Raw genomic sequence first — 25,712 nt, 5'->3', positions numbered from 1 at the left:
CTAGCATTCGAATATCTATAAACTACCAATTCATCTCCTTCATAGACCATAAAGAAATTCTTAGTTCTTTTTAACTACTTAATAATATTCTTAACTATTTTAGTGATCCTCCCTTGAATTAGATTGATATTTACTCGTTATGATCAAAATAAAAGATAAATTTGATCTTGTACATAACATTTCATATATGATGGATCTTATAGTCGAAGCATAGAGAATCATTTCCATCCTCTCTCTTAATTTATGTTTTAGGGTATATATCTTTGGAGAGACCAATCCTATGTGAAATAGATAAGTATCTTCATTTAAATTCTTTCATGCTAAATGTTGAAATGTTTTAGGGTATATATCTTTGGAGAGACCAATCCTATGTGAAATAGGTAAGTATCCTCATTTAAATTCTTTCATGCTAAATCATTTCAACATTTTGTGTGTGCGCGTATGTGAATATTCTTTCATGCTAAATCATTTCAATATTTTGTGTGTATGTGTGTGTGTGAATTGGGATAACCAAATAACCTTTTAGATACATCTCTATAAATCATTATTCCTAATATATAGATTATTTAACTCATGTTCTTTATAAAAAAAATTCTTGGTGAACCAAATCTTTCCTGGTTGAAATAAAAATATGTCATCTATATATAACACTAAAAAAATGACTCAACTTCAACTAAAATTTTTATAAACATAACGGACATCAATATTTTTAATAAAACCATTTTTTTTAATTATCTCATCAAAATAGATATTTTAACTCCTTGATTCTTGTTTAAGTTTATAAATGAATTTTTATAACTTGCATATCTTTATGAATATTCCTATAGAGGGATGCAATTTTTAACATCCATTTGCTAGAATTCATAATATTAGCATGTAATTATAACTTTTGATGTATAGAGTTTTTTTTTATTATTGACAATACTGATGACAATTTATTAACAACATTGTGACAATTTAAAATTAATAACAAATTAATTTAAAGATATTACAGATGAGGGGACAAGGAATTAATTGCTCATTGGTATACTTATTCCTTGCCTTGTTGCTTTTGAAGCTGGATTCCATACAGAGCTGAAGGCCTTCTCCTTTTGTTCCTCCCGCTATTTTATTGCCTTTCGCACATATTTTCCCAAATTAAGGTAATAAAATTCCTATTCTCATTCTCTCAATGCCTATTTTACTTGTAATGTCTCAATCTCATAGTCGGTATCCTTATTTCTCTGATTTTCAGACTGGTGGAAAATGGCTATCGAAAGTGTTGGTGAATCCATTGTATCTAAGATCGCAGAACTCTTGGTGGAACCAGCAATAAGGCAGTTCCGTTACATGTTCTGTTTCAACAATTTTGTTTAAGAATTCAATGAACAAAAGAAGAACCTGGCTTTGACACTAGATCGTTTGCAAAAGGCTGTCGAAGTTGCTGAAAGGAATGCTGAAGAAATTGAGAAAGTTGTCAACAAATGGCTGGAGGATGCAAACAACGAAATTAAAGGTGTGAATCCTTTGGAAAATGAAACGGGAAAAAATGACAAATGCTTTACTTGGTGTCCAAATTGGATACGACAATTCAAGTTAAGCAAGGCACTGGCAAAGAAGACGGAGACTTTGAGAAACCTTGAAGAAAATAGCAAAAAGTTTCCAACAGTGTCCCACAAAGCACCTCTTCAAGACATAGAATTTCTTTCTTCCATCAAAGGGTTTCACACCCTCAGAATCATCAAAAGAAGCTTTTGAACAAATTATGAAAGCTCTCAAAGATGACAGTGTTAATATGATCGGACTGTACGGCATGGGAGGGGTTGGTAAAACCACCCTGGTGAAAGAAGTAGGCAGGAGAGCAAAAGAGTTGCGTCTTTTTGATGAAGTTTTGATAGCCACGGTGTCCCAGAATCCAAATGTCACAGACATTCAGGATCAAATGGCAGATAGTTTAGGTTTGCGTTTTGACGAGAAAAGTAAAAAAGGGAGAGCAGATCGATTATGGCAGAGACTGCAGGGAAAGAAGATTCTTATAATTGTAGATGATGTCTGGAGAGTTATTAACCTGGAAGAGATAGGGATCCCATTTGGTGATGCTCACGGGGGTTGTAAAATTCTTCTAACAACACGTCTTAAGGATATATGTTCATATATGGAGTGCCAGCAAAATGTATTGTTAAGTCTCTTATCTGAAAATGAAGCATGGGCTTTATTCAAAATCAATGCAGGTTTACATGATGAGGACTCTACCTTGAACACAGTGGCAAAGAAGGTTGCGAGAGAATGTAAAGGATTGCCTATAGCACTTGTGACAGTGGGAAGGGCTTTAAGAGATAAATCTGCTGTTGAGTGGGAAGTAGCGTCTAAAGAGCTCAAAAACTCTCAATTTCAGCACATGGAACAAATTGATGAAGAAAAAAATGCATATGCATGTCTTAAGTTGAGTTATGCTTATTTGAAGCACGAGAAAACCAAATTATGTTTCTTGCTATGCTGTTTATTTCCAGAAGATTACAACATTCCAATTGAGGACTTGACGAGATATGCAGTTGGCTACGGGTTACATCAAGATGCGGAGTCCATTGAAGATGCAAGGGAACGAGTTTATGTGGAGATAAAAACCCTCAAAGATTGTTGTATGCTGTTAGGAACTAAAAGTGAAGAATATGTGAAAATGCATGACTTGGTTCGTGATGTTGCTATTCAGATAGCATCATCAGAAAAATACGGATTCATGGTAAAGGCTGGCTTTGGGTTGAAGGAGTGGCCAATGAGCAATAAAAGCTTTGAAGGTTGTACTGTAGTTTCGTTAATGGGCAATAAACTAGCAGAACTTCCTGAAGAATTGGTGTGTCCACAGCTCAAAGTTCTTTTATTAGAACTGGATGATGATTTGAATGTTCCAGAGAGGTGTTTTGAAGGGATGAAAGCAATAGAAGTTTTGTCTCTACATGGAGGGTGTTTGTCATTGCAATCACTTGAACTCTCAGCGAACCTTCAGTCGTTGCTGTTGAGAAGGTGTGAATGCAAGGACCTCAATTGGTTGAGAAAGCTGCAATGACTTAAGATTCTTGTTTTCATGTGGTGCGACTCCATTGAAGAATTACCTGATGAAATTAGGGAGCTCAAGGAGTTAAGGTTGTTGGATGTTACAGGTTGTGAATTGCTAAGAAGGATTCCTGTGAATTTGATTGCAAGGTTGAAGAAGTTAGAAGAACTGTTGATCGGGGATGAGAGCTTCAAGGGATGGGATGTTGTTGGATGTGACAGCGCAGAAGGAATCAATGCAAGCCTAACAGAACTAAGTTCGCTGTCTCATTTAGCTGTATTATCATTGATGATACCGAAGGTTGAATGCATTCCCATAGATTTTGTTTTTCCCAGGTTGCTCAAATATGATATTGTGTTAGGGAATGGGTATTCAATAACAGCATACCCAACCTCGACAAGATTATGTTTGGGTGATATAAGCGCCACATCCTTAAAGCAAAGACATTTGAGCAGTTGTTTCCTACCGTGTCTCATATTTGTTTTTGGAGAGTGGAGGGTTTAAGAAATATAGTATTGTCCTCTGATCAGATGACCACCCATGGCCATGGGTCGCAAAAGGACTTCTTACAAAGATTAGAATATGTCAAAGTGATAGAATGTGGGGTTATTCGCACTCTGTTTCCAGCAAAATGGCGGCAAGCTTTGAAAAATCTAAGGAGAGTGAAAACTTATGACTGCAAATCATTGGAAGAGGTATTTGAATTGGGTGAGGTTGATGAAGGAATTAACGAGGAGAAGGAGCTGCGGCTGCTGTCATCTTTAACAAGGTTACGGCTGTACCGGTTACCTGAGCTCAAATGTATTTGGAAGGGGCTCACTAGACATGTCAACCTCCACAGCCTTTACAAACTGACATTTATCTTCACACCGTCCCTCGCTCAAAGTCTAATTCATCTGGAAACACTACGGATAGAAAATTGCAGTGGATTGAAGCGTCTTATCAGAGAGAAGGATGACGAAGGAATTAACGAGGAGAAGGAGCTGCCGCTACTGACATCTTTAACAACGTTACGGTTGTCAGATTTACCTGAGCTCAAATGTATATGGAAGGGGCCACTAGACATGTCAGCCTCCAAAGTCTTATTTATCTGGAGTTGTTGTCTCTTAACAAACTGACATTTATCTTCACACCGTCCCTCGCTCGAAGTCTTATTCATCTGGAAACACTACAGGTAAAACAATGCTATGAATTGAAGCGTCTTATCAGAGAACAGGATGGTGGTGACAGGGAAATAATTCCAGAGTCTCTTCGCTTCCCAGAATTACAAACTCTCTCTATAGGTGAATGTGATAAACTGGAACATGTCTTTCCTGTCTCCGTGTCTCCAAGTCTTCTGAACCTGGAACATATGATGATTTCTTCTGCTTATAATTTAAAGCAAATATTTTACAGTGGAGAAGGAGATGCACTCACTAGAGATGGAATCATCAACTTCCCTCAGCTAACAAAATTGTCTCTTTCAAGTTGCAGCTTTTTTGGTCCAAAGAGTTTTACTGCCCAATTGCCTTCTTTGCAAGTGTTAACAATTCAAGGCTACGAAGAATCGGATAATTCGTTGGCACAACTACAAGTACGTCCTTTATATTTCTCCCCTGATTTTTTCCTTTTAAATTTAAATTGTCAAATTCAATACATTGTGATAATTTCTAAGACTAAAGTAATGGATAAATGCAGCAAATCCTTTAGCCATCCATTGAATTTAAAAGGATTGACATTGAGGCTCTTTCGCCAATTAATGGAAAGTATTTGGACAGGACGATAAAGCTTCATCTGAGAATATTGAGTTTTTTGTTTCACTGCTGCAACTTATGACAGATGGTTCAAAAAATTAATAAAAAATGGTTTTTTTATCCAATTTTCTAAACAATTAGAGTCAAGAAGTAAAAATTGAAACTTTCTCATTAAAAGAACTTCAAAAGCAACAAATTTGTATTGAGTTTGAAAAACATATATTTTTATATTTTTTCATGTTTTTTCTTTACAATTTTTTCTCCTTTTCATATGAAAAAATAATAATTATAAATGATCAACAATAAAGCATTTTTATTTTATATACACATACAAGAAGTTTTACTAATACGTAAGATTAAAATTATTTTCTTTTATATTTTTATTTTTGGTTAATGTCATAATTTTTTCTTATTATAAATCAATTATAAAAAAACTATTTTTTGAGTTAATAAGTATATTTTTTTCTTGATTGCTTTTAATTTAACTAATATAAAATAATAGTCCCAAAGTGCATAAAAATTAACAGGAATTATATCTAACAAATTGTACCCTTAATTTTGTTTGGGATTCCGGCTCCCCCATGTGCGGACCGGTGGTGTTCTGATAGTTGCTCAAAGGGAGGGTAAAGCACACTGACACAATATTTAACGTGGTTCGGCAAAACAGCCTACATCCACGGGAGAGAGTCCATATTATTTAGAGATAGAGAAAGGATACAATAAATACATGGAGGGGGATCACTCAACTCCCAGCTCACTTTGGTGCTCTTACAGCTGCTGCCATTGCAGCTCTCTCTTTGTCTCCACTCTTACGTTCTCACTCTCTGCAGTCTCTACATTTTCTCTCACAAAATCATGCCTCTTTTATAGGCATCCAAGACATCTCTTCAACAATGGCTGCACATGGGCTGATACATTTGTCAATGGTGGGTGCAACTACCATTGACAAATGGTAACCCTACTTCTTAGGGTAGGTTGCTCATTAATGACAAATCCCAACAATCACCTCCTTTGATATTTATATGGGCAATTGTCCTCTTGCTTCTTCAGCACAAGCTTGCATCCTACAACTCTTCCAAGCTTACCATTCCGAGAGCGTCTGTGGCCAAGTTTACAGGTACTCGCCAAACTTTTCGATCACCAGAGTCACCAAAGCACACCTTTTCTCACACAAAAGGATCACTACAACCAGATGGTCTGCCACTTCACATCTGAAGAGTGTTAACGCTTGTCTCTGGGACACACTGCATTCCCTTTCGAGTGTATCAACCATGCTCGGTCCGGAATGATTCATCAAGCCTCACACCAAGGCTTACAACACCCCCTCAATCAGATATTCCAAGTGCGACAGTCATTATCTGAGTATCTCAATATGATCACGAGCTCACCACTCTTCCAAGAGCTATTCATCCAGGAGTTGCGCTTGCCCTCTGTTCCACCCTAGGAACCACGCCTTTCTTCTCCGTGAGTCTCTCGCTCTTAGTCGTAACAGTCCAGGTAGCTCTCCACCTTTAACCATGGGGGCAGCCCATTAAAGGTTGATCCATATCTGTCTTCATACTCTGAGTATTACAATGTCATTACCGAGCCACCACCTTCACAAGAGTCAACTCGTTCTCGGAACCTGCGCATGCCCTTCTGCTTCTTCATAGCAGCCGCGTCTTAGTGCTCCACAAGTCATCCACTTATTGTCCAAGGCAAATGTCTTCTAGCTTATTGATCTTTAGCATGGGGGCAATATCCATGAAAGTCAATCCTGTATTTGTCTCCATACTCATCATAGCCTCTTCATTGGCTATACACTTGTCCACTTATACCAGCCATCACATTGGCTCTGGGGCATTCTGTAATTGGGCTCCTATCATGGCCCTTACACCTTCTCCTGAGGTGTCTCTGCCTGTCGTCATGAGACGGTCTGAACTTGGACTCATATCATGGTCCTCACACCTTCTCCTGAGGTGTCTCCGCCTGTCGTCATGAGACGGTCTGTACTTGGGCTCCTTTCATGGCCCACACACCTTCTTGCTTGAGGTGTCTCTGCTCGTCGTCATGCGGCGGTTTGTACTTGGGCTAGTTTCATGGCCCACACACCTTCTGCCTGAGGTGTCTCCGCTCATCGTCATGTGGCGGTTTGTACTTGGGCTTGTTTCATGGCCCACATACCTTCTGTCTGAGGTGTCTCCACTCGTCATGAAGCGGTCACATCCTCCTTCATCGGGGATGTCTCTAATGGCTCCAAGATTCTCTACCACCATGTGGACTTGGGAGAGATCACTGCCACTAATCACATAGAAAGAGAGAGTTGCGGTGCACTCTTCGCAATTCTCCATCTCATTTTCTATGTTTGGAGCTTCTATGTCTTTCTGCTTGATAGCTCCACCCACACCAACTCTCTTTGGTGTTTTCGCCTTTCATCGGCGGTCGCACCCCCTTAATTAGGTGCTTCTGCAACAGCTCATCTTTCCATCCTTGCATGCATTGGAAAGGTCCTCGCTTGTTGCCTTTATCAAGAGAACAAGAGACTTCCTGTTATACAACTTTTTTTTCACACAGTCTCTGCTCTAAGCGTCATTTGGGAACTCTTCTTCTCCTTGCACCTATCGTCTCATTACAGTACCTCGTTAGATCCTACGGGTACTCCTGCATAATCTCCGTGTGCTCTCGTGCAATTTCGGTTCTCCAGATTTCTCCCTATTCTTTGCTTTTATGTTTGACAGCAGCTCATCCTGTCACAACATTTATCCAAGTCAAAATAGGGTGCCAATCTTTATCCTTTGTTGTATTTCTCTTCCATTATCAGGGTCTTCATTAATTCTCCCTTAGAGAAATTACAGTCACCGAATCTAACTTCTTTGGAGAAATCACTACTCCATCAGATCCTTGAACATACGGAACCTAATTGTTCCTTTGTGTCGTCATCTTGCTAGTCTTCAACAGTTTCATTACAAACTGTTACATATACAAAAATAGTACTGTGTGGATGATCCTTCAACTAAGCAAGTTCCCAGGAAAGATTTGGAGGGGTCACACTGGTCCCATTTAAAACCCAATCTCCTAGACAGAACTTCTTAGAACGTATCTATCCACCGTACTGCCTTTTCGTATATACAACCATTTGCTAGCTTTGTTGCGGCTTTCCTTTACAAGTGATCTGGGGTATCCTGGTTTTATACATGATTTCTCAACATCTGGCGAGACTACCAGTTCTTAGATTCGTCAAGATTGGTTCATCAATTTCCACTCTCCACCTCAAATCGTCCACATGATCGGGTGTCCAGAGTATCCCAATTTTGTCTTCCTTCAAGGCATTTAAAATTTCTCCCCACTTAGCAGTTCAGCACATATAATTGGGCAAACATGTGCACTTTCTCCTTCTTCATCTCCATCGACCACCATGATGACCTTCAGATGCCTCTTCATCAGGCAATCTCTTTCAATAATTCACCACCACCATTTTTAGTCTCAATCGCAATGATCGGACCATACCATTGCATCCAGAACGATCAAATTAGCTGGAAACAAGTCTGAAATCATCCAAATCGCATTTCAGACGGCTAAGATTTGATCAAAACAATTCTGGCCTCATTAACGGCCCAGATTCAATCTCAGATCCAGTTGCATGTAGACTCTGCTGCACAGAATCTTCTCCCTCGGCTCGGCTCAAAAACGGCTCGGCTCACGGCTGATGACGTGGCAGTGGGTCTCATTGTGCTGACGTGGCAGCTGACTGGGCGATGACATGGCATGCCTACTGTGCATGATGATGTCACAACTACGCCATGCTGACATCATCCATATCCGGGTCAGTCACATGGGTCGGGTCATCTGGTATTCGGGTCGGGTTAACCCATCCGAGTGAAGAAGACGCGTGGGGCGCGTCTGTGCGCGTGGGCAAACGCCTTGCCAGAGAGTGATGGAGAGTGCGGCCATGTCCGACGTCCAATTTTGACGTTGTTTTCACCAGTGGCTTCGTCTCTTCCTCCTCTACACAGTGGTATGGTCAAAACACAATTTTGACAACTTTCATTTTTGAGCAAAAATCAAACACCCCTTTAAACCATGTGCTCTGATACCAATTGTTTGGGGATTCCGACCGGTGATGTTCTGATATTTGCCCATTGGAGGCTAAAGCACACTGACACAATATTTAACGTGGTTCGGCAAAACCGCCTACATCCATGGGAGAGAGTCAATATTATTTAGAGATAGAGAAAGGATACAATAAATACATGGAGGAGGATCACTCAACTCCCAGCTCACTTTGGTGCTCTTACAGCTGTTGCAATGGCAGCAAGGCTGCTGCCATTGCAGCTCTCTCTTTCTCTCCACTCTTACGTTCTCACTCTCTGCACTCTCTACATTTTCTCTCACAAAATCATGCCTCTTTTATAGCCATCCAAGACATCTCTTCAACAATGGCTGCACATGGGCTGATACATTTGTCAATGGTGGGTGCAACTACCATTGACAAATGGTAACCCTACTTCTTAGGGTAGGTTGCTCATTAATGGCAAATCCCAACAAATTTCTTTTGATGCAGGGGTTAACAAGTTTGGAAAAATTATATTTGTACTTTGTGTATGTACCTAACATGAGCTGTATATGGAAACGTCTCCCGCTTAGCAATTTGACTATTTTAGTGGTGAGGAACTGTAAGAGACTAAGATATGTATTTACAGACATCATGATTGCTAGTTTAGTTCAACTGAAAGATCTAAAGATATCAACTTGTAAGGATTTGGAGCAAATAATTGCTAAGAATAATGATGATGAAAAGAATCAAATATTATCAGGAAGTGATCTCCAATCTTTATGCTTCCCCAATTTGTGTCGACTTGAAATTAGAAGATGCAACAAGTTGAAGAGTCTCTTCCTAGTAGCCATGACTTCAGGTCTCCCAAAGCTCCAAATACTTAAAGTAAGTGAATCCTCTCAACTAGTGGGAGTATTTGGGCAGGATGATCATGCTTCACCTGTTAATGTTGAGAAGAAGATGGTGCTCCCTTATCTACAAAAGTTGTCTCTAAAAGAATTACCAAGCATTGTCTGCTTCAGTCTTGGGTGTTATGATTTCTTATTCCCTTGTTTGGAGAAGTTGGAGGTGTATGAATGTCCAAACCTGACCACAAAATTTGCTATTAGAACAAATGGTTCAATGAGTGCTCAATCAGAGGTGCTGCTTATTTGACTTGATTTCTTGCCTCTCTTTTAGTGTTTTTTTTCTTGTTTCTCTCAATAATAAGACTTACAAGTTAGAATGTGTATGCCTTGCTTGAATCGGTTTTGCAGGTATCTCAAGTAGCTGAGGATTCAAGAACTGGTTTCTTCGTGCCAACCACCACTCGTAGAATGTGGACCCGAAATAATGGGTGGGGAGAGGAAGAGGAATGGGAAGATGAAGATGAAGATGAAGAGGCAGAGGAATGGGAGTTGGAAGAGGAAGATGAAGATGAAGATGAAGATGAAGATGAAGATGAAGAGACAGAGGAATGGGAGATGGAAGAGGAAGAGGAAGAGGAAGAAGACGAGGATGGAGGTGGTCATGATGATTAAGTCAGATGATAAGTCTGGCATTGGAATTTGAAAAACAAGCTAATAATTAATTCTTGAAGGTAATATGGCAATTATTTATCTTCTCTCCTTTTCCTTCAACTTTAAATGGTTGAATTAAATCATCATATGCAATATGCCTTGATGGTCGTTGTTCTTCATGTTTGCATCAGGTTACCTGTTACATGATCACCTCGACATTTGGTGATTTAACGGAGATTCATGTCTTTGAGCTGTGGTGCTGTGAATGTTTTTTAATTTGAGGAAGTGATTTCCACTGTTTTATTGGCAATGGCATACAATATGGCTTTGTATTGTGATTTTATAGAACTCCCAAAAGAACAATATTGACTTATCTATGTGTTTGCTGTGTGAACCTTCAAGAAATAATGGCTTTCTGTGTGCTTATTGTTTAATGTGTGGATTTTCTTTCTCCTTCCTTCTCAAACTAATGGTTTTACGACTTGTGTACTTGCCTCATCACCATGTTTTTTCTGTGATTTTGATGTTCTGTTTCTATTACGATTCTTTATGTGGTTTTGAAATAGGCCTAGTAATGATGCCTAAGATCTGGAATAAATATTGTTGTAAAACACTATATATGTTTTTACAAACACATGCACTTATAATACCCATTCTTTTTTTTTATTATTATTAACGTGATGTCCGGGTTAGCTTGCGTGCACCTCGACTAATCTCATGAATCCTGAAGTTAATGATCATGTAAGCCTCTAGTAGCCCTGAGGTTTATGAGACTCGAACCAATGACTTTTAGAAAATAAATCTAGAGTTTGACCAATTTAACTACACCGCTTAGAATTATAATACTCATTCGTGCATATATTTAGATCACTTCGTTTTAAAAAAGTTTAATTTTTTGAGAAAAACAAAAAGTAACTTTTATTTTTGAAGTTCGTGTTTTTATATATAGCAAGTCCCTTGGTTAATTAGTGTGTATGTGTTACTGTACAATAATATGGTTTTTACATGGATATATAAATACATGTGAATGAATACATATAAAAAATGAACTTACAAATCTATCGACAGGATATAAAATTTCATGATGTAAATTGAGTAAAGGATAAATCCTCTAGCCTTGAAAAAATTATTGTCTGCCTTCAAGTGCTTGCAATTGATTGTAATATTTTTTCTTAGGTCTTTTCAATCTTTTATTTTTTATAACGCAAACAAGAATATACAGCAAACTAAATTTATAAACGTAATTATCTCAAAACAATGGCGAGAAGGATAAAAGATTAATTGAAGAAAAATAAAATAATAGAGTTTTAAAAAGCAAAGAGTTCATTTTTTATACTTAATATAGTATTATTTTATTTAAAAAATAAATCATTTTTTATTTAATAGACACAATTCTATTGTTGAAAAAAAGCTAAATCCAACATCATCAGTCAAGAGGCCTAAAATTAAACCAAAATAGGAACCCACAGCAAGAGGCCTATAACAGGATGATGTCTCCATTTAAGCACCTTCTCCACCGAAAATGAAAAAAAAACAAACAAAAAAACCTTGTGAATCATCATGCGCGCATAGCGAAGAGGAAGTGAGGAACAAGCTGTGTCTCATGGTTATAATGTACACAAACTTCATTTTTCTATTTGAAATGAAGGCACATAGCAAAGGCAAAGGCACTTACAAACACGCTTGTGAAGGGATTAAATTGGACAGAGCTCCTTAATTCTAGATCAGGAAATTCATTTGTAAGTGCCTTTTGCATCCCAGCAAGACATGGACATCATGGCAGCAAGCTTACTGTTGGATGGACATAACTTCACAATCTTGTGGGGTGTCCTTGATTTTGCTTGGATCATATATACCCAAAGTTTGCCAAATAAGCTTTGTATTTTTCAATGAATGCAGGTCCAGGGTTACGTGTTCTTGAGTGTATCTGTAACATTGATGCCAAAACACACAGCTTTAAGTGATCAATCATATATATAACTTGATGCAAGGCCTGGTTGCTGCATCTCAGAGCTCAAACGGCAGCTAAAGAGTAGAAGAATACATGTAAAAGTTTGTTAATTAGTCCCAAAAATATGAGCAACGTCAACCCCAATCAAGTCAAAGTATATTTCCTCGTTCAAATCATTGTTTTTAAACTCAGCCTGGCTCAGTGAGTCGACCCGGTGTCTAGACTGGGCCAGGTTAAATAAAAGACCGGATGAGGCAATAGCCCGGCCAAACCCGGGCAACCCGGACAAGACCCAGTTTTTTTTTCTTTTATAAATGTAAAATTTAAAACCCGTTAGTATATATACTCTATAATTTCAAGAAAAGAAAATCATGTTTTTTCAATATGGGATAAAAAAACCTTTTGGTTTAAATACTTTAACTTAAAAGGATAACATAGTATCTTTTCAATGTGGGATTTGAAGCCCTTTCGTATATATACTCTATGTTCTCATGAAAAAATTTATGTTTTTTCAATGTGAGATTTGAAACCCATTGGCATATATACTCTATGTTCCTAAGAAAAAAATCATGTTTTTTCAATGTGGGATAAAAAACCTTTTGGTTTAAATACTTCAACTTAAAAGGATAACATAGTATCTTTTCAATGTGGGATTTGAACCCCTTTCGTATATATACTCTATATTCCCATGAAAAAAGTTATGTTTTTTCTATGTGAGATTTGAAACCCATTAGTATATATACTCTATGTTCCTAAGAAAAAAATCATATTTTTTCAATGTGGGATAAAAAAACCTTTTGGTTAAAATACTTCAACTTAAAAGGATAACATAATATCTTTTCAATGTGGGATTTGAAACCCTTTCATATATATACTTTATGTTCCATGAAAAAAGTTATGTTTTTTCAATGTGGGATTTGAAACCCATTAGTATATATACTCTATGTTTCCAAGAAAAAAAATCATGTTTTTTCAAAATGGGATAAAGAACCTTTTGGTTTAAATACGTCAACTTAAAAGGATAATATAGTATCTTTTCAATGTGGGATAATTTTTTTTTAATATTCTTTTAAATTTCATTGTTTACAATATGTATAACCTATATTTACATGGATTTTTTTCATATGAAATATTAAAATTTTAATTTTTCCGGGTTGACCCAAGTTGACCCGGGTTGACCCATAAAACTCGGGACCCGGTCCTTGGCCGGGTCAACCCTCGGGCTGGGTTTGATAACTATGGTTCAAATACTATGAGATATTTAGTTGTTGCAAATTCATAAACCAAGGTTCTATTTGGTATGACATTTACAAATTAATTTAAGTTGTTTAACCTCCAATCTTTGGCTCAGATTGCTGAGAAAATGGCGAGGAATATCCAGATTTCTACATCATCATGAGTGTTTGTTTTGATTGAGACTTTTTAATTATTATTTTTTTGTTTTCGATTTGGGTTGGATTGGTGATCATCATGGACTCTTGATCGATGCCCTTATTGGAAATTCATAGATCGGTGAACGGCGCTCGAAGGTGATACGGTATATTTTGATGTTGTACATGTCAACTTTGTTTCCCTTCGAGATAATTACTACTACATTAGCACATAATCATAGTGAATTTATAAACCCTGTATTGTCAGTGTATGCCCTTTTTTAACTTCTTTCTCTCTCTTTTTTCATTTGTTTTTGGTTCAATGAGGGGAGGGATTTTGTGCCTCTTAATTGAATATATAAATTTACGGGTACCAGGACTATCTATCAATAGCTGTCAATATATCGTCTCTAGTTTACTTTATTTTTCGATCGCGCCGTACAGAAAAGAGTTAAAATGGCCTTTAATTTAGAAACATATTTGATAAAAATGTAACTTTTTTTTTTAAGAAAAAATGTAATATAAGTTATAGTTAAAAATTTAAACTTTTTTCTTGAATCAAAATTTTGACTTGACTTTGTAATAAGCTTTGATTTAAATCAAAAGTTAATTCTAGTAAAAACTCGTACCAAAGATAATTTAAATTTTGACTTAAATCAAGATTTGTTATAAAATTGAGTAAAAACTTTATTTTAATAAAAAAATAAAATTTTTAAATTTTAACTTATGATATAATTTTTTCTTGAGTAAAAAGTCAAAAAACAAATTAAATTAATTTGTATATTTATTTTTTTAATCAAATATAATTTAAATAAAATTTATTCCTAAATTATCACAAAGATATTTTTATTTAATTTTTTTTTAATCAAATATATTTATATCTCTCGTCCCTTGAACACCAACCAAATATAACCAACAACACCACCGTCTGCCACTGCAACAACACCACCGTCAGCTCAGCTACCAGAGCGCCTCCATTCTAGGTAATTCTCGTCTTTCATCTTTGTTTTCCTGTTTCATTCCCTTGCATGCAGAACATGCACTGTGCATGTTTCTGCAATGCAAGGCAAAATAATTACTCGGTTACTGTGCATGAGCACAGTAACCGGATAATTACATTTGGCTAGTTACTGTGCATGTCACAGTAACCAGCCCAGGTTGGATCATGGTTGCCATTCCGGGTTGGATCATCAGCCCAGTCCACGCGGCTGGGCTGAGTCCAACCCAATATAAGGTAGTTTGTGTTTTATTCGGGTCTGTCCCAGCCCAATTTTGTTTCGGGTTCGGCCCGTTAAAAAATTTACAAAAAAAATACATTTTCAAAAACATCCGTGATTTTCATGCATATTTTTTTTATCCATTTTAATTGATATCAGTTCGTTTTTTATATACCGTAAAAGCACAAATGCGGTATTAAAATACCCGGTTTTCGTCAAAGCATAAAAAAACATGTCTTCGTTTTTATGCATACGGCCAAGTCTCTAAAAAGCAAAAAAATCATATTGTATTTTCATACAACAAAGAAAACTTTTTTAAAAAAAATATATGTTTTAGCATGCATCTGGGCTTTAATAACCAGTTTATTAAAGTCACAAGAACTAGGCCAATATTTCAAAAAAAACACCAAAAAAAATATATTTTTTTCTCTTTTAATATCCGGGATTACGAATTTATACGTAAAACGTACTCCCGATATTAAAAATATAGTTTTTTTTATTTGACGTTAGCACAATTAGATTTTACCCTATAAGATAAGAACCTCCCTACTAAGGAGGGCTTTTCTTGAAACATAGACGGACCAACAATTAAAAAACATGACAAGACCATAGATTTTTTATCAAACAATAAAACAACGCAGCTTACCTTAGGTAAGGCGTATTTGGGGTGCTAATATCTTCCCTTTACGCAACTAGTCTCCGTACCCGATCTCTGAGACCAGTTAAGGTTCCTAGTAACCAAAATACTAGGTGGCGACTCTCATTCTATTTTTTCCACTGATAAAAGACAAGAATTCTTTATCTCCCCACATTTACCAGATATATATCCATACATGAGGGTGGACGATCGTCGCGACGCCGCACACGTGCGACAAGTATGATGATCTTTTTCATAGAACACATTGGTCATTACTAAAAGGAGGGCTAGATGATATTTTTACATTTTCTTTGCACAATGTGATTATTTAATTACCTTTGAAAGACAAAAAAAATGGAAATTTAATTGGATCTAGAGGCTTTTTAGTCTTTGACTTGATTTTTCAACAAGTTACTTAATTGCACATGGAAATTTAAAACAATTGTCTTTGACTCGAAGGCTCTTTTGTCATTTAGATATGGTCATTTAATAGTTATTGGGTGTCATTGAAGGCAAGAATATAATTTGGTAAATAAGGAAATTAAATTAAAAAGAATAATAAAATTGGGTTAACAGTGTTTGCCACCTATGGATAGTGTGTGCGACGCCATCCGATAGCCAAAACCATGATTACAGGGCGACTTCCGAAGGATCTCGATGTCCCCTTCACCAATCAGCGGTGCGTGAAGCACTATAACGGCTGGTGTGGCACTTGTGGCATTTTGTTTTTTTCTTTTCTCCTCTCTCCTACTTAATTTTTGTGTTGGAATTCAAAAATCAAATTAGTCCCTAAAGTTTCTTCTACTTATGATTTCATTCATATTCTTTTTATTACATTTTTAAAAAAATTTAGAATACTTTTATGAAATTATGTGGTTTTTTTAATTTCATCATCGTTTTCTTTGTTGCATTTTTTATTTAGAAGAGTCTATTAAATTACTTTAGATGGTTTTCACAACTTGTCGCCGCCTTTTAGAAACTCTAATGCCCCAATACTTTCGGTGGAGTTTAGCTTCTTTTTTTAACTTAACCTTCAGCTCTGCTACAGTTCAAGGATTTCTATCCCTAAATGAAAAATGAATTTTTGAGCATAAAATACCCATAACCTAATCCCGTCATTAAATTCTAAACAAGCAAACAACGCGTCATTTTCAAATGTAATTGTAGCAACACATTATTTATGTTTTTTTATATATAAAAATATACAACATGTCATCTACTTTTTAATATAAGAAATTAAAATTGTTGATGTTTTGACCGGGAATAAATTTAGCTCCTCTTGTTTACGTAGAAATTTGAGGGAAAATAACATAAATAATTTAAAACCATCAAGATTTTTGTTAGTTTTATTTAGTAAAAACGAAGATTGTTTACATTAAATGACGAGCATATTAGTTTAAAGAACATTATAGTTTAAGTATATATATGCTAGGATCTTGATTGAGTGCAACTTTAAATAATTTTTTATATTTATACTAAGATTTTGATCGAATGTTTTTGCAATTTTATGTCCTCTTACCTTGTTACAAAATTGCATGCAATCTACACTAAAAAATTGCTACCATTACAATATCACCAAACATTAAATACCCAGTCAGTCGAGTCGTGGTAGTGAAACAACAAGCAACAACAGAGAAAAACATGATGAATACAAAATTTTATAATATGATCAGGTTTGAGTAAAACATGATGGCAAAAATTTGGGTTTTAGATTAGGTAGGGATACTACTTTACCTGACCCGTACCTATTCAATGACCTAAAATACCAATTCATTCCCCCAATTGAAACAAAAATCCAATATTTAACAAAAAAAAAAGAAGAAAGAAACTGACTCTGAAATAAAAAAAAAAAAAAGAAGAACCCACAAATTAGAGAGACGCAAGACGAAGAAAAGAACAATCCATTTTAATAAAAAAATAAAAACACAAAAAAATAAAACGAATAAACATGTTCTTGAAAGGTCCTAGTAAGAGAGAAGCAAACACCAACTTCACTAAAAGGTCTGGCCCGCGAGGGAGGCTTTTTTTTAATGGGTTAGGTACACAGACCCACGTGTCTAACTTCATTTGCTTTCTTTTTCCTCTGCATTTTATACTTTAATCATTCTAAAGGATTAGTTAAAAAACAATTAGAATTTTTTTATCAGATACCATTGAAATTTCAATTTTTTTAAGACTGTAACCTTTTTTTCATATTATTTTAGCAAGCTTTCTTTCTTTACACCCTTTCATGGTGTTTTTTTCTTTTTTATATAAAAACGTTTATGTGATTGATAAAACTTTTTTGTTTGTTGCTTGATTAAATACCGTTTGATTTTTTTATTTTTTATAACATTTGAGGGCACTTTTTTTTTTTTTGTTACAAACCTCCTGTATGGTTTTCCTCAATTAAACTTTATTTTATAGCTTTCCTTTGCACGTCAACTTTTATTAACTTATAGTTAGAAAATAAATACAAAAAAAATAAGTTATATCATGCTCATCATGTAGTTTGTGAATTTGGTGACTTAGCCTAAAATAACTCAAGTCTATAAAAAAAAATATCATCATCTTAATTTATAAAAAGATATCGTTTTAAATTTTTTTTTTAAGATCATATCAAGTATGGTCTTGTCCTGTTTAATTTGAACTCAATCCATGTAGAGGCTTAGTTTGGGAGGTTTCTTAACTTCTCTACTTAATCTTTTATTATCGTTAATAATTATTTTTAATTTTTAATTATATTTTGATTATTCCATAAACATATGTTTTATTAAATAGATGTGATATATTTTTTACTCATGGTTAATAACCTAATTTTTACTCCCTTTAAAAAAACATATAAATTGTGCATCAAAACATTTTGTAGACAAAATTGGACATATTTTTTAACAAAGAAACAATAGTGAAAAACATATCAAGAATTCAAAAAATCACAAAAAATAAAAAATAAATAAAAATTATGATTTGGGATGAAATGAAACAAATAAAGAAATTTTAAAAAGTAAGAAGTGGTCTAAAACATGTACAATCAGGCCAACTTTAATTTTGAGGATCAATTAGAAGTTTGATTCAAAAGAAAATTAAAGAAAAAGGTTGGATTTGGCGAAATTCCTCGAAGAAAAAGTTTGATTCAAAAGTAATTACTTTCGAATTCTCTATGAAATGCCGACGGACTTAATCCGTCGGTATGGACGTCGATGATTGTGGCATTTCAAGTAATTACTTCGTGTTACAAAATATATCATCTATGATCTATAATTATTTCAAGTAATTATTTTGTGATTGTGGCATTTCAAGTAAGTATTTCAAGTAATAAATATTTTATGTTACAAAATATATCATCCATAATCTAAATTACATGAAAAAAATGGTTTTACACAAGGCTTCATTTTGATTGTTAGTCATAATTTTCTTCTTCTTCGTCATCAATTGAATTGTCATCACCTTCATCACAATCTTCAATATGGATATCATCTTCTTCATCGACATTTGCTTGTCCGCTAAAGCTCAAAACAACATTCAACTCCTTTGCGTCAACATCAACAAGACTATCATCGAAAACATGAAAATTTGAATTTTCTTCCAATTCAATCGAAGGAGCAACTCGATATGGTTCAACCAACTCACTAACTTGAAAGACTTCATCTCGCTCACTTGTGTCTTCGTTCTCATCCTGAACAACCTCGACACGACCCCAGGGTTTCGTTTTTAAAACAGACAACTAATCCACTCTTGATCAATCCTTTCTAAATGAAGGGGTGTATATGTAATAAACTTGTTGACATTGCTTTGCAAAAACAAAAACATCGTTTATGTTGTGGAGTCTAGCTTTTGAGTTGATTTCGACCAGACCATAGTGCGTATCAACTCTAATTCCTCTATCAGTCGTGTCATACCAATAGCATTTGAATAAAAACACTATATTCTGCTCATTATGATATTGCAGTTCGACAACCTCTTCTAATCTACCATAGTAGTCAACTTCTAACTTACTACTAGTGGATCCCTTAACACAAACATCGTTGTTGTATGTGTTTCTTCCTTGCCCAAATTCTTCAGTATGGAAAACATATCCATTGACAAAATACCCGTTGTAGCACTTACATTTTCTTTCAGACCCCAGGCTTAGTGAAGACAATGACTTAGGCGCACTCCTTCCCATTTGATAAACCTTGTATGTAATGTACATCAATAAACAGTAAATGAACGAGAATCTTGTAATGACATGCATACGTACAGTAATTTTACAAGTTAGAATGAGTTTGTGATAGTGCTTACATTTGTTCTGAACCACGTGGCAAATTGTTCATCTTGTAATTGAAAGATCTAGGATTCGGTCAGCTGTAAGTTATTGGAGAGCAAATATTGTCGATGTTGCCTGCAAGTGATAATGAGTGTATGATATTACAATATATAATTAACAATATATTACTCACAAATTTTAATTAGTATTACACATATATAAACTTACTGAATAAAAGGTCTCAGCTCATCACAGTTAAATAGAACATAGTTGTGTGCTTGTTTGAACTCTATTTTCGACAAATATCTTCCACTTACGATATTTTTAGGTGTGGGTCGTCCAATATTGGAGAATATTGACAAGTTCCTACTGGAAGGCACTTCATCGCCATCATCATGCCATGGAACGTTATTGATTCTCGTTCTCAGATAAGGTTTTAAATAGTACGAGATAAATGTTGAGATCTCCTCAACAATATAGGCCTCACATATCGAAGCCTCAACATGCGCCTTGTTCTTAACCTTTTTTCTTGAGATTAAACAAGTACCTGCATTGAATTAATCAAGTATTTTCAATTAAAAAAACATAGAAAATACTTTTATATATGAATTACATTGCAACTGTAATATCTAACCGTTCGAATGGGTACATCCATCTATATTGGACCGGTCCTCCAGCTTTTACCTCGAACAGTAGATGTATAGGGAGATGCTCCATTGAGTCAAAAAATAATTGAGGGAATATCATCTCAAGTTTGCATAGTGTCTCGACGATATTCGTTTGAAGCCTCTCAATGTGATCAACATTCAACTTGCTGGAGCATATATCTCTGAAGAAATGACTGATCTCTGTGAGTGCATCCCATATTCCCTTTGGCAACAAATCTCAAAAAGCTAATGGGATGAGTGTTTTCTTAAACACATGGCAGTCATGACTCTTCATTCCATACAATCTGCAGTCCTCTATATTAACCAGCCTTGATATGTTCGATACATGTCCATTCAGAAAACGCAGACTCTTAAGCCATTTGTAGACTAGCAGTTGTGCGTTTTTCTCTAACACGAAGCTTGCTCTTGGTTTTGCAACCCGTGAGTCATCATAAACCAACTCCATATTTTTATGGTTACAGTATAAAGCTATATCCAATCTAGCCTTGATGTTGTCCTTTGTCTTCCCCTTCACATCCATGATGGTGTTGAAAATGTTCTCAAACATGTTCTTTTCGATGTGCATGACGTCAAGGTTATGGCGGAGCAAATTGATCTTTCAATAAGGAAGCTCCCAAAAGATACTTCGTTTTACCCAATTATGGGTTAAACCAAAACCATGAAACTTTTTCTTACCTGATTGAAGGCCAAACACAATGTCACCGTACTCTGATACAACATCATGCAATTCTTCACTAGAAAGACACGGGGATGCAACATCTTTTTCAACTCTGCCAATAAAGAAATCTTTTCTGTTCTTTCTATACCTGTGATTAAGTGGCAAGAAGCGACGGTGACAGTAAAAAAAAGAAGCTTTACCTCCGTTTGCTAGCGTCAATGCCTTGTTGTTTTCCATGTAGTATGGACATGCGAGTTTCCCATGCGTGCTCCAACCAGAAAGTATTCCATAAGCTGGAAAATCATTGATAGTCCACATCAAAGCCGCCCTCATAAGGAAATTTTGTTTCCTCAATATATCATAAGTCAGAGCTCCGGTTGACCATAACTGCGTCAACTCATCAATCAACGGTCGAAGATAAACATCTATATTCCGTCCCGGGTTGCTTGGACCGGGTATGACAGTAGATAAAAACATGAACTCCGGCCTCATACACATTCCTGGTGGCAAGTTATAAACTATGAGTATGACCGGCCAACAAGAATAAAGAGCAGCAAATGACCCAAATGGGTTGAATCTGTCTGTACACAACCCAAGACGCACATTTCTTGATTCAGCTGAAAAGTGAGGATGCACACTGTTAAAGAGTTTCCACGCTTCGCCGTCAAAAGGATGCACCATCACTCCATCAACCGCATCATGTGATTGGCGCCATGTCATGTGCTAAGCAGTCCTTGGTGAAATGAATAACCTCTGCAGTCTAGGTGTGATCGGGAAGTATCTAAGTTTTTTATATGCCACTAGAGTCTTTCCCCTGCCAGTTCTAGGTTTGTAACGGGAATGCCCGCATGTCATGCACTCGGTCATCTCAACATTTTCAAGGTGGTATAACATGCAGAAGTTAGGGCACATGTTAATTTTCTGGTATCCTAAACCGAGGGGTTTCATCATGGACTTCGCAGCATAGAAGTTCTCTTTCAACCTGTTCTCTTCAGGTAAAATGCTTCTCGCCCATTTAATAATCTTATCGTACCCGACCTCACTAAACCCGTGATCTGACTTGATGGTGAACACCTATGCTACGACCGATAATTTACTGTGGTTCGTGCAGCCATCCCATGATGGTTCGTCAGAATCTTTCAACAAATCAAAAAACCTAGCTGCATCTGCATTAGGTTCTTCTTCTATGATTGGACATTGACTGACATTACCTTGATTCATTCTCATTGCATTCATAACCATATTTCTGTAAGGATTAGTGTTGTTATTTGCCGCTTCATGCACGTTGCTAGTACTAGAAGTAGACCCAACCACCGTTTCTCTCATTCTCCTCTTACTAACAAATACTTCTCTATGTGCATACCAACACTGGTAATTCTCCATAAACCCTTTGTGTAGAAGATGCATCATTACAACATCTGGATGCAGATATTTTTATTTTGACACTTCTTGTATGGACACCTAATACCGCCTCCAATAAAATTTCTGGGAATAGATGTTGCGAAATTAATAAAACCCTAAACCCCGTTATAATAATCAATCCTCTGCAATCCTTGGGGTGAATCTCGATACATCTATGAACGATCATCCATGACTTTTATCGAACCTCTATAAAATTATGATGACATCATGTATTAATTAACTAAGTTAGGTAAATAAACTTGCAAAAATATTGCTTTACCACTCCAACAAACCAATCACAACTTTTCATAAATATTAAATATTCATTATCATTTATCAACGTCCATACAAATTAATATATATAAATTTACGAAAATTACCACTCCGCAATACCATTGATAAAACTTTAAACGGACCCATTAAGCAAGTTATTAATTATTTCAAAACAGCACATGTAATTTGGTAGTTCCATAAAGTTTTAACAATTTACAAACAAATACAATCTTACAAAATCTAAGACAAACCATAACAGGTATAGAATTATACATTCATATACTACAAGTTTGTTTGAGAAATAACAATAAAACATGTACATCTACTAACAAAATACATATACTAAAAAAACAATAAAATTGACATTTAATTAATTGTTAAAATTTAAAAAGATAGAATTACTTACAAAAATTGATAAAATTCATCGGTAAATCAGACACGGATGCTGTGACCACAAAACTTCAAGAAATATAACTTGTTGTGCTGAGATGAGGGAGATTTTTGTTTGGGAGGGAGGGGGGCTGGTTGTTTGCAGATAGGGAGAGTTGAGATTAGGAAGAAGAAGGAGAAATAGGGGAGGAGAGGGTCGGCAGAGAGGACATATATTGACTTTTTTCGACGGTGATTCTGACGGAAAAATCGACACGTCACCGTACGGATCTGCCATTTCGAATCCCTCGGTGATTCCGTCGGCATTTTAAACGGCGAACCGTTCACGTCACTGTACGGGCTGTCGTTTTGAATCCGTTGGTAAAAATAACCCCGCCAAAACCTTCACGTCAGCGACCCGCCTTTTGTTTTTAATTTGGAACGTTTTCCGTCCGTAATTCAGTCAGTAAATACCTACAAAAAATGTCCGTCGGTAGTTACTGACTGAATTACGGATGGAAAAGTTTCAGTCGGTAATTTCGACCTCAAATTACCGATAGAAATATTCTGTCGATAAATCCGTTGCTATTTAGCGAATTTCTGGTGGTGGTTAACCTGATTGACTCAGGTTTTTTTTCTTGAGTAACTTTTTCTTCTTAGTCTCATCATTTAATATTGAGTATATTGATAATTAGGCTTCATCATTGTTTTATTTGCTTTCTATTGGGTTATTTCAGTCTCATGATACATGAATAGTTCTTAATAAGTTAACCTGAGTTAACTCAGTTTGTATTTTGTGCCTTTTTTTAATTGAGATCTTTTACAATTTCATCATTCAACCTTGGATAGGTTAAGACTTAAGCTTCATGATTTATTTTAATTTACATTTTACAAGGATATCTTGGTTTCATGATCGAGGTTGTGGATTTTGACATTTTAAATCGAGTTTTTTTTATTTTCTTTCTAAAAAGTTATCTCGGTCTCATGACCTGGATCATGAGTCCTTTAACATTGAATTTACATTTTATTAGTTTATCCTTGTTTCGTGACTTCGGTAACGGGATTGGCCGGTTAACCAAGTTGACTCTTTTTTGTCCTTTTTTTAATTGGCTTTTCCCCCCAATCTCATTATTTAATATTTTGTTTGATTTATAATTAGACTTCATGATTTGTTTTAGTTTGTTTTTTAATTAAATTAGATTGTTTTTTCAATTTCAACCTCGTTTAATTTTTTAATATGTCAAATTCTGTCACCTTTTTTTATTTCTATTTATTTTATTTAAGATAATGTTTTAAATTTTTTTTATTTCATCCTCTGGCTTTTTTTTCCTATTAGGTTTGATCCTCATTCTTTTTATTGCTATTTTTTTAATTTTTTTAAAAATAATTTTTTTTGCTTCATCCTTCAATATTAAATTAGTTGAAAATTGAGCTTTTTGATTGAGCCAAGGTCTAGAATTTCACGAGTTACGAGTTTGAAAAATTAATATAGGTTTAGGAGATTTGCTCGAGTTTGCTTGGGTTTACCCCCCTTTTTAAGCTTATGGTTTTTTAGTTTCATCCTTCAACATTTATTTAATTGAATATTGGGCTCTAGCTTTTTTATTTTCTTTATATTAGATTTCTCATTGATTTTGAAAATGATACGTGTTATCTTACTCTTTAACATTAGGTTGTTTGATAATTAAGTTTTATAATTTTATTTAATTTGCTTTTGATGAGGTTGCCCAATATCACAACCACGACACGAATTTTGTATGCTAACCCAGTGGAATCGAGTCGGGTTTTTTTCAAAACTTTTTTGAGATTATATTTTATCTTCAATTCATCCTTCAATATTTTGTTTACTAGAAATTGAGTTTCGAATGTTTTCACGTTCTTATTTAATTTTTTTTTCATTATCAAATAAGATCCTTCAACATTTGATTGATACTTCAATCTTATACCTATAATCATGGGGTTAACATGTTAACCTGGTTTAACTCGGGTTGTTTTTTCGTTGTTTTTTTAGCTTCGCCCTTTGATATTAGATTATTTGATAATTAAGCTTCATGATTTTTTTTAATTGTTTTTCAACGGGGTTGCCCCGATGTCACGACCAAGTCGCATATTTTGCATGCTAACATGGATGGGCTCAATTTTATTTTTTTACCTTTTTTCACTGTCATTTTTTCTTTAATTTTTTTTTAGTCGTGGTATTTGTCATTTGTGTTTTTCAATTAGCTGATCTTATTAAACATAATTGATTTAATGACCCGAGTCTCAACTTTTTTTTGTTTTTTTATGAATGCTTGCATTGCCTTAACATCCTTTCTTTATGTTGAAAACAATTGGGTCTACCCACGATATAGCGCGAGCCATTTATCTTGTGTTACACTACTTTTTATGGATTTTTGGAGAAGTCAAGTATTTCTAACCAAGACATAACATAAACAAAATAAATTAATAAACTGTGAGGTGATTTTATGATAGCACCATTCACTATGAAGCCTCTCACATTTCATTATGAACTGGAGTAGTGATATTTTTTTTCTTAATTTTATCATTTTGTTGTCAAATTGATGGCCAATTACTTTTGGTTTGTTATGAAAAGGTAAGATTAAAAAGATTGGAGACCAAAGAGAAAAAGGGTAGAAAAAATAGGTGG

General features: G+C 35.3%; 1 protein-coding gene across 1 annotated transcript; it reads left to right on the top strand.

Moving 5' to 3' along the window:
* Positions 1–1,245: 1,245 nt before the first annotated feature.
* On the top strand, positions 1,246–10,317 carry LOC133674418 (disease resistance protein UNI-like). Its single transcript, XM_062095512.1, is given in 6 exon segments — positions 1,246–1,683; positions 1,685–3,437; positions 3,545–4,087; positions 4,090–4,604; positions 9,305–9,937; positions 10,054–10,317. Coding segments are annotated over 6 exon segments (4,146 nt in total).
* The last annotated feature ends 15,395 nt before the right edge of the window (positions 10,318–25,712 follow it).

Source organism: Populus nigra, chromosome 1, assembly GCF_951802175.1.
Source record: "Populus nigra chromosome 1, ddPopNigr1.1, whole genome shotgun sequence".
NCBI lineage: Eukaryota > Viridiplantae > Streptophyta > Magnoliopsida > Malpighiales > Salicaceae > Populus > Populus nigra.
The sequence above is the reverse complement of the archived record's forward strand: the minus strand, read 5'-3'. Positions and strand labels throughout refer to the sequence as shown.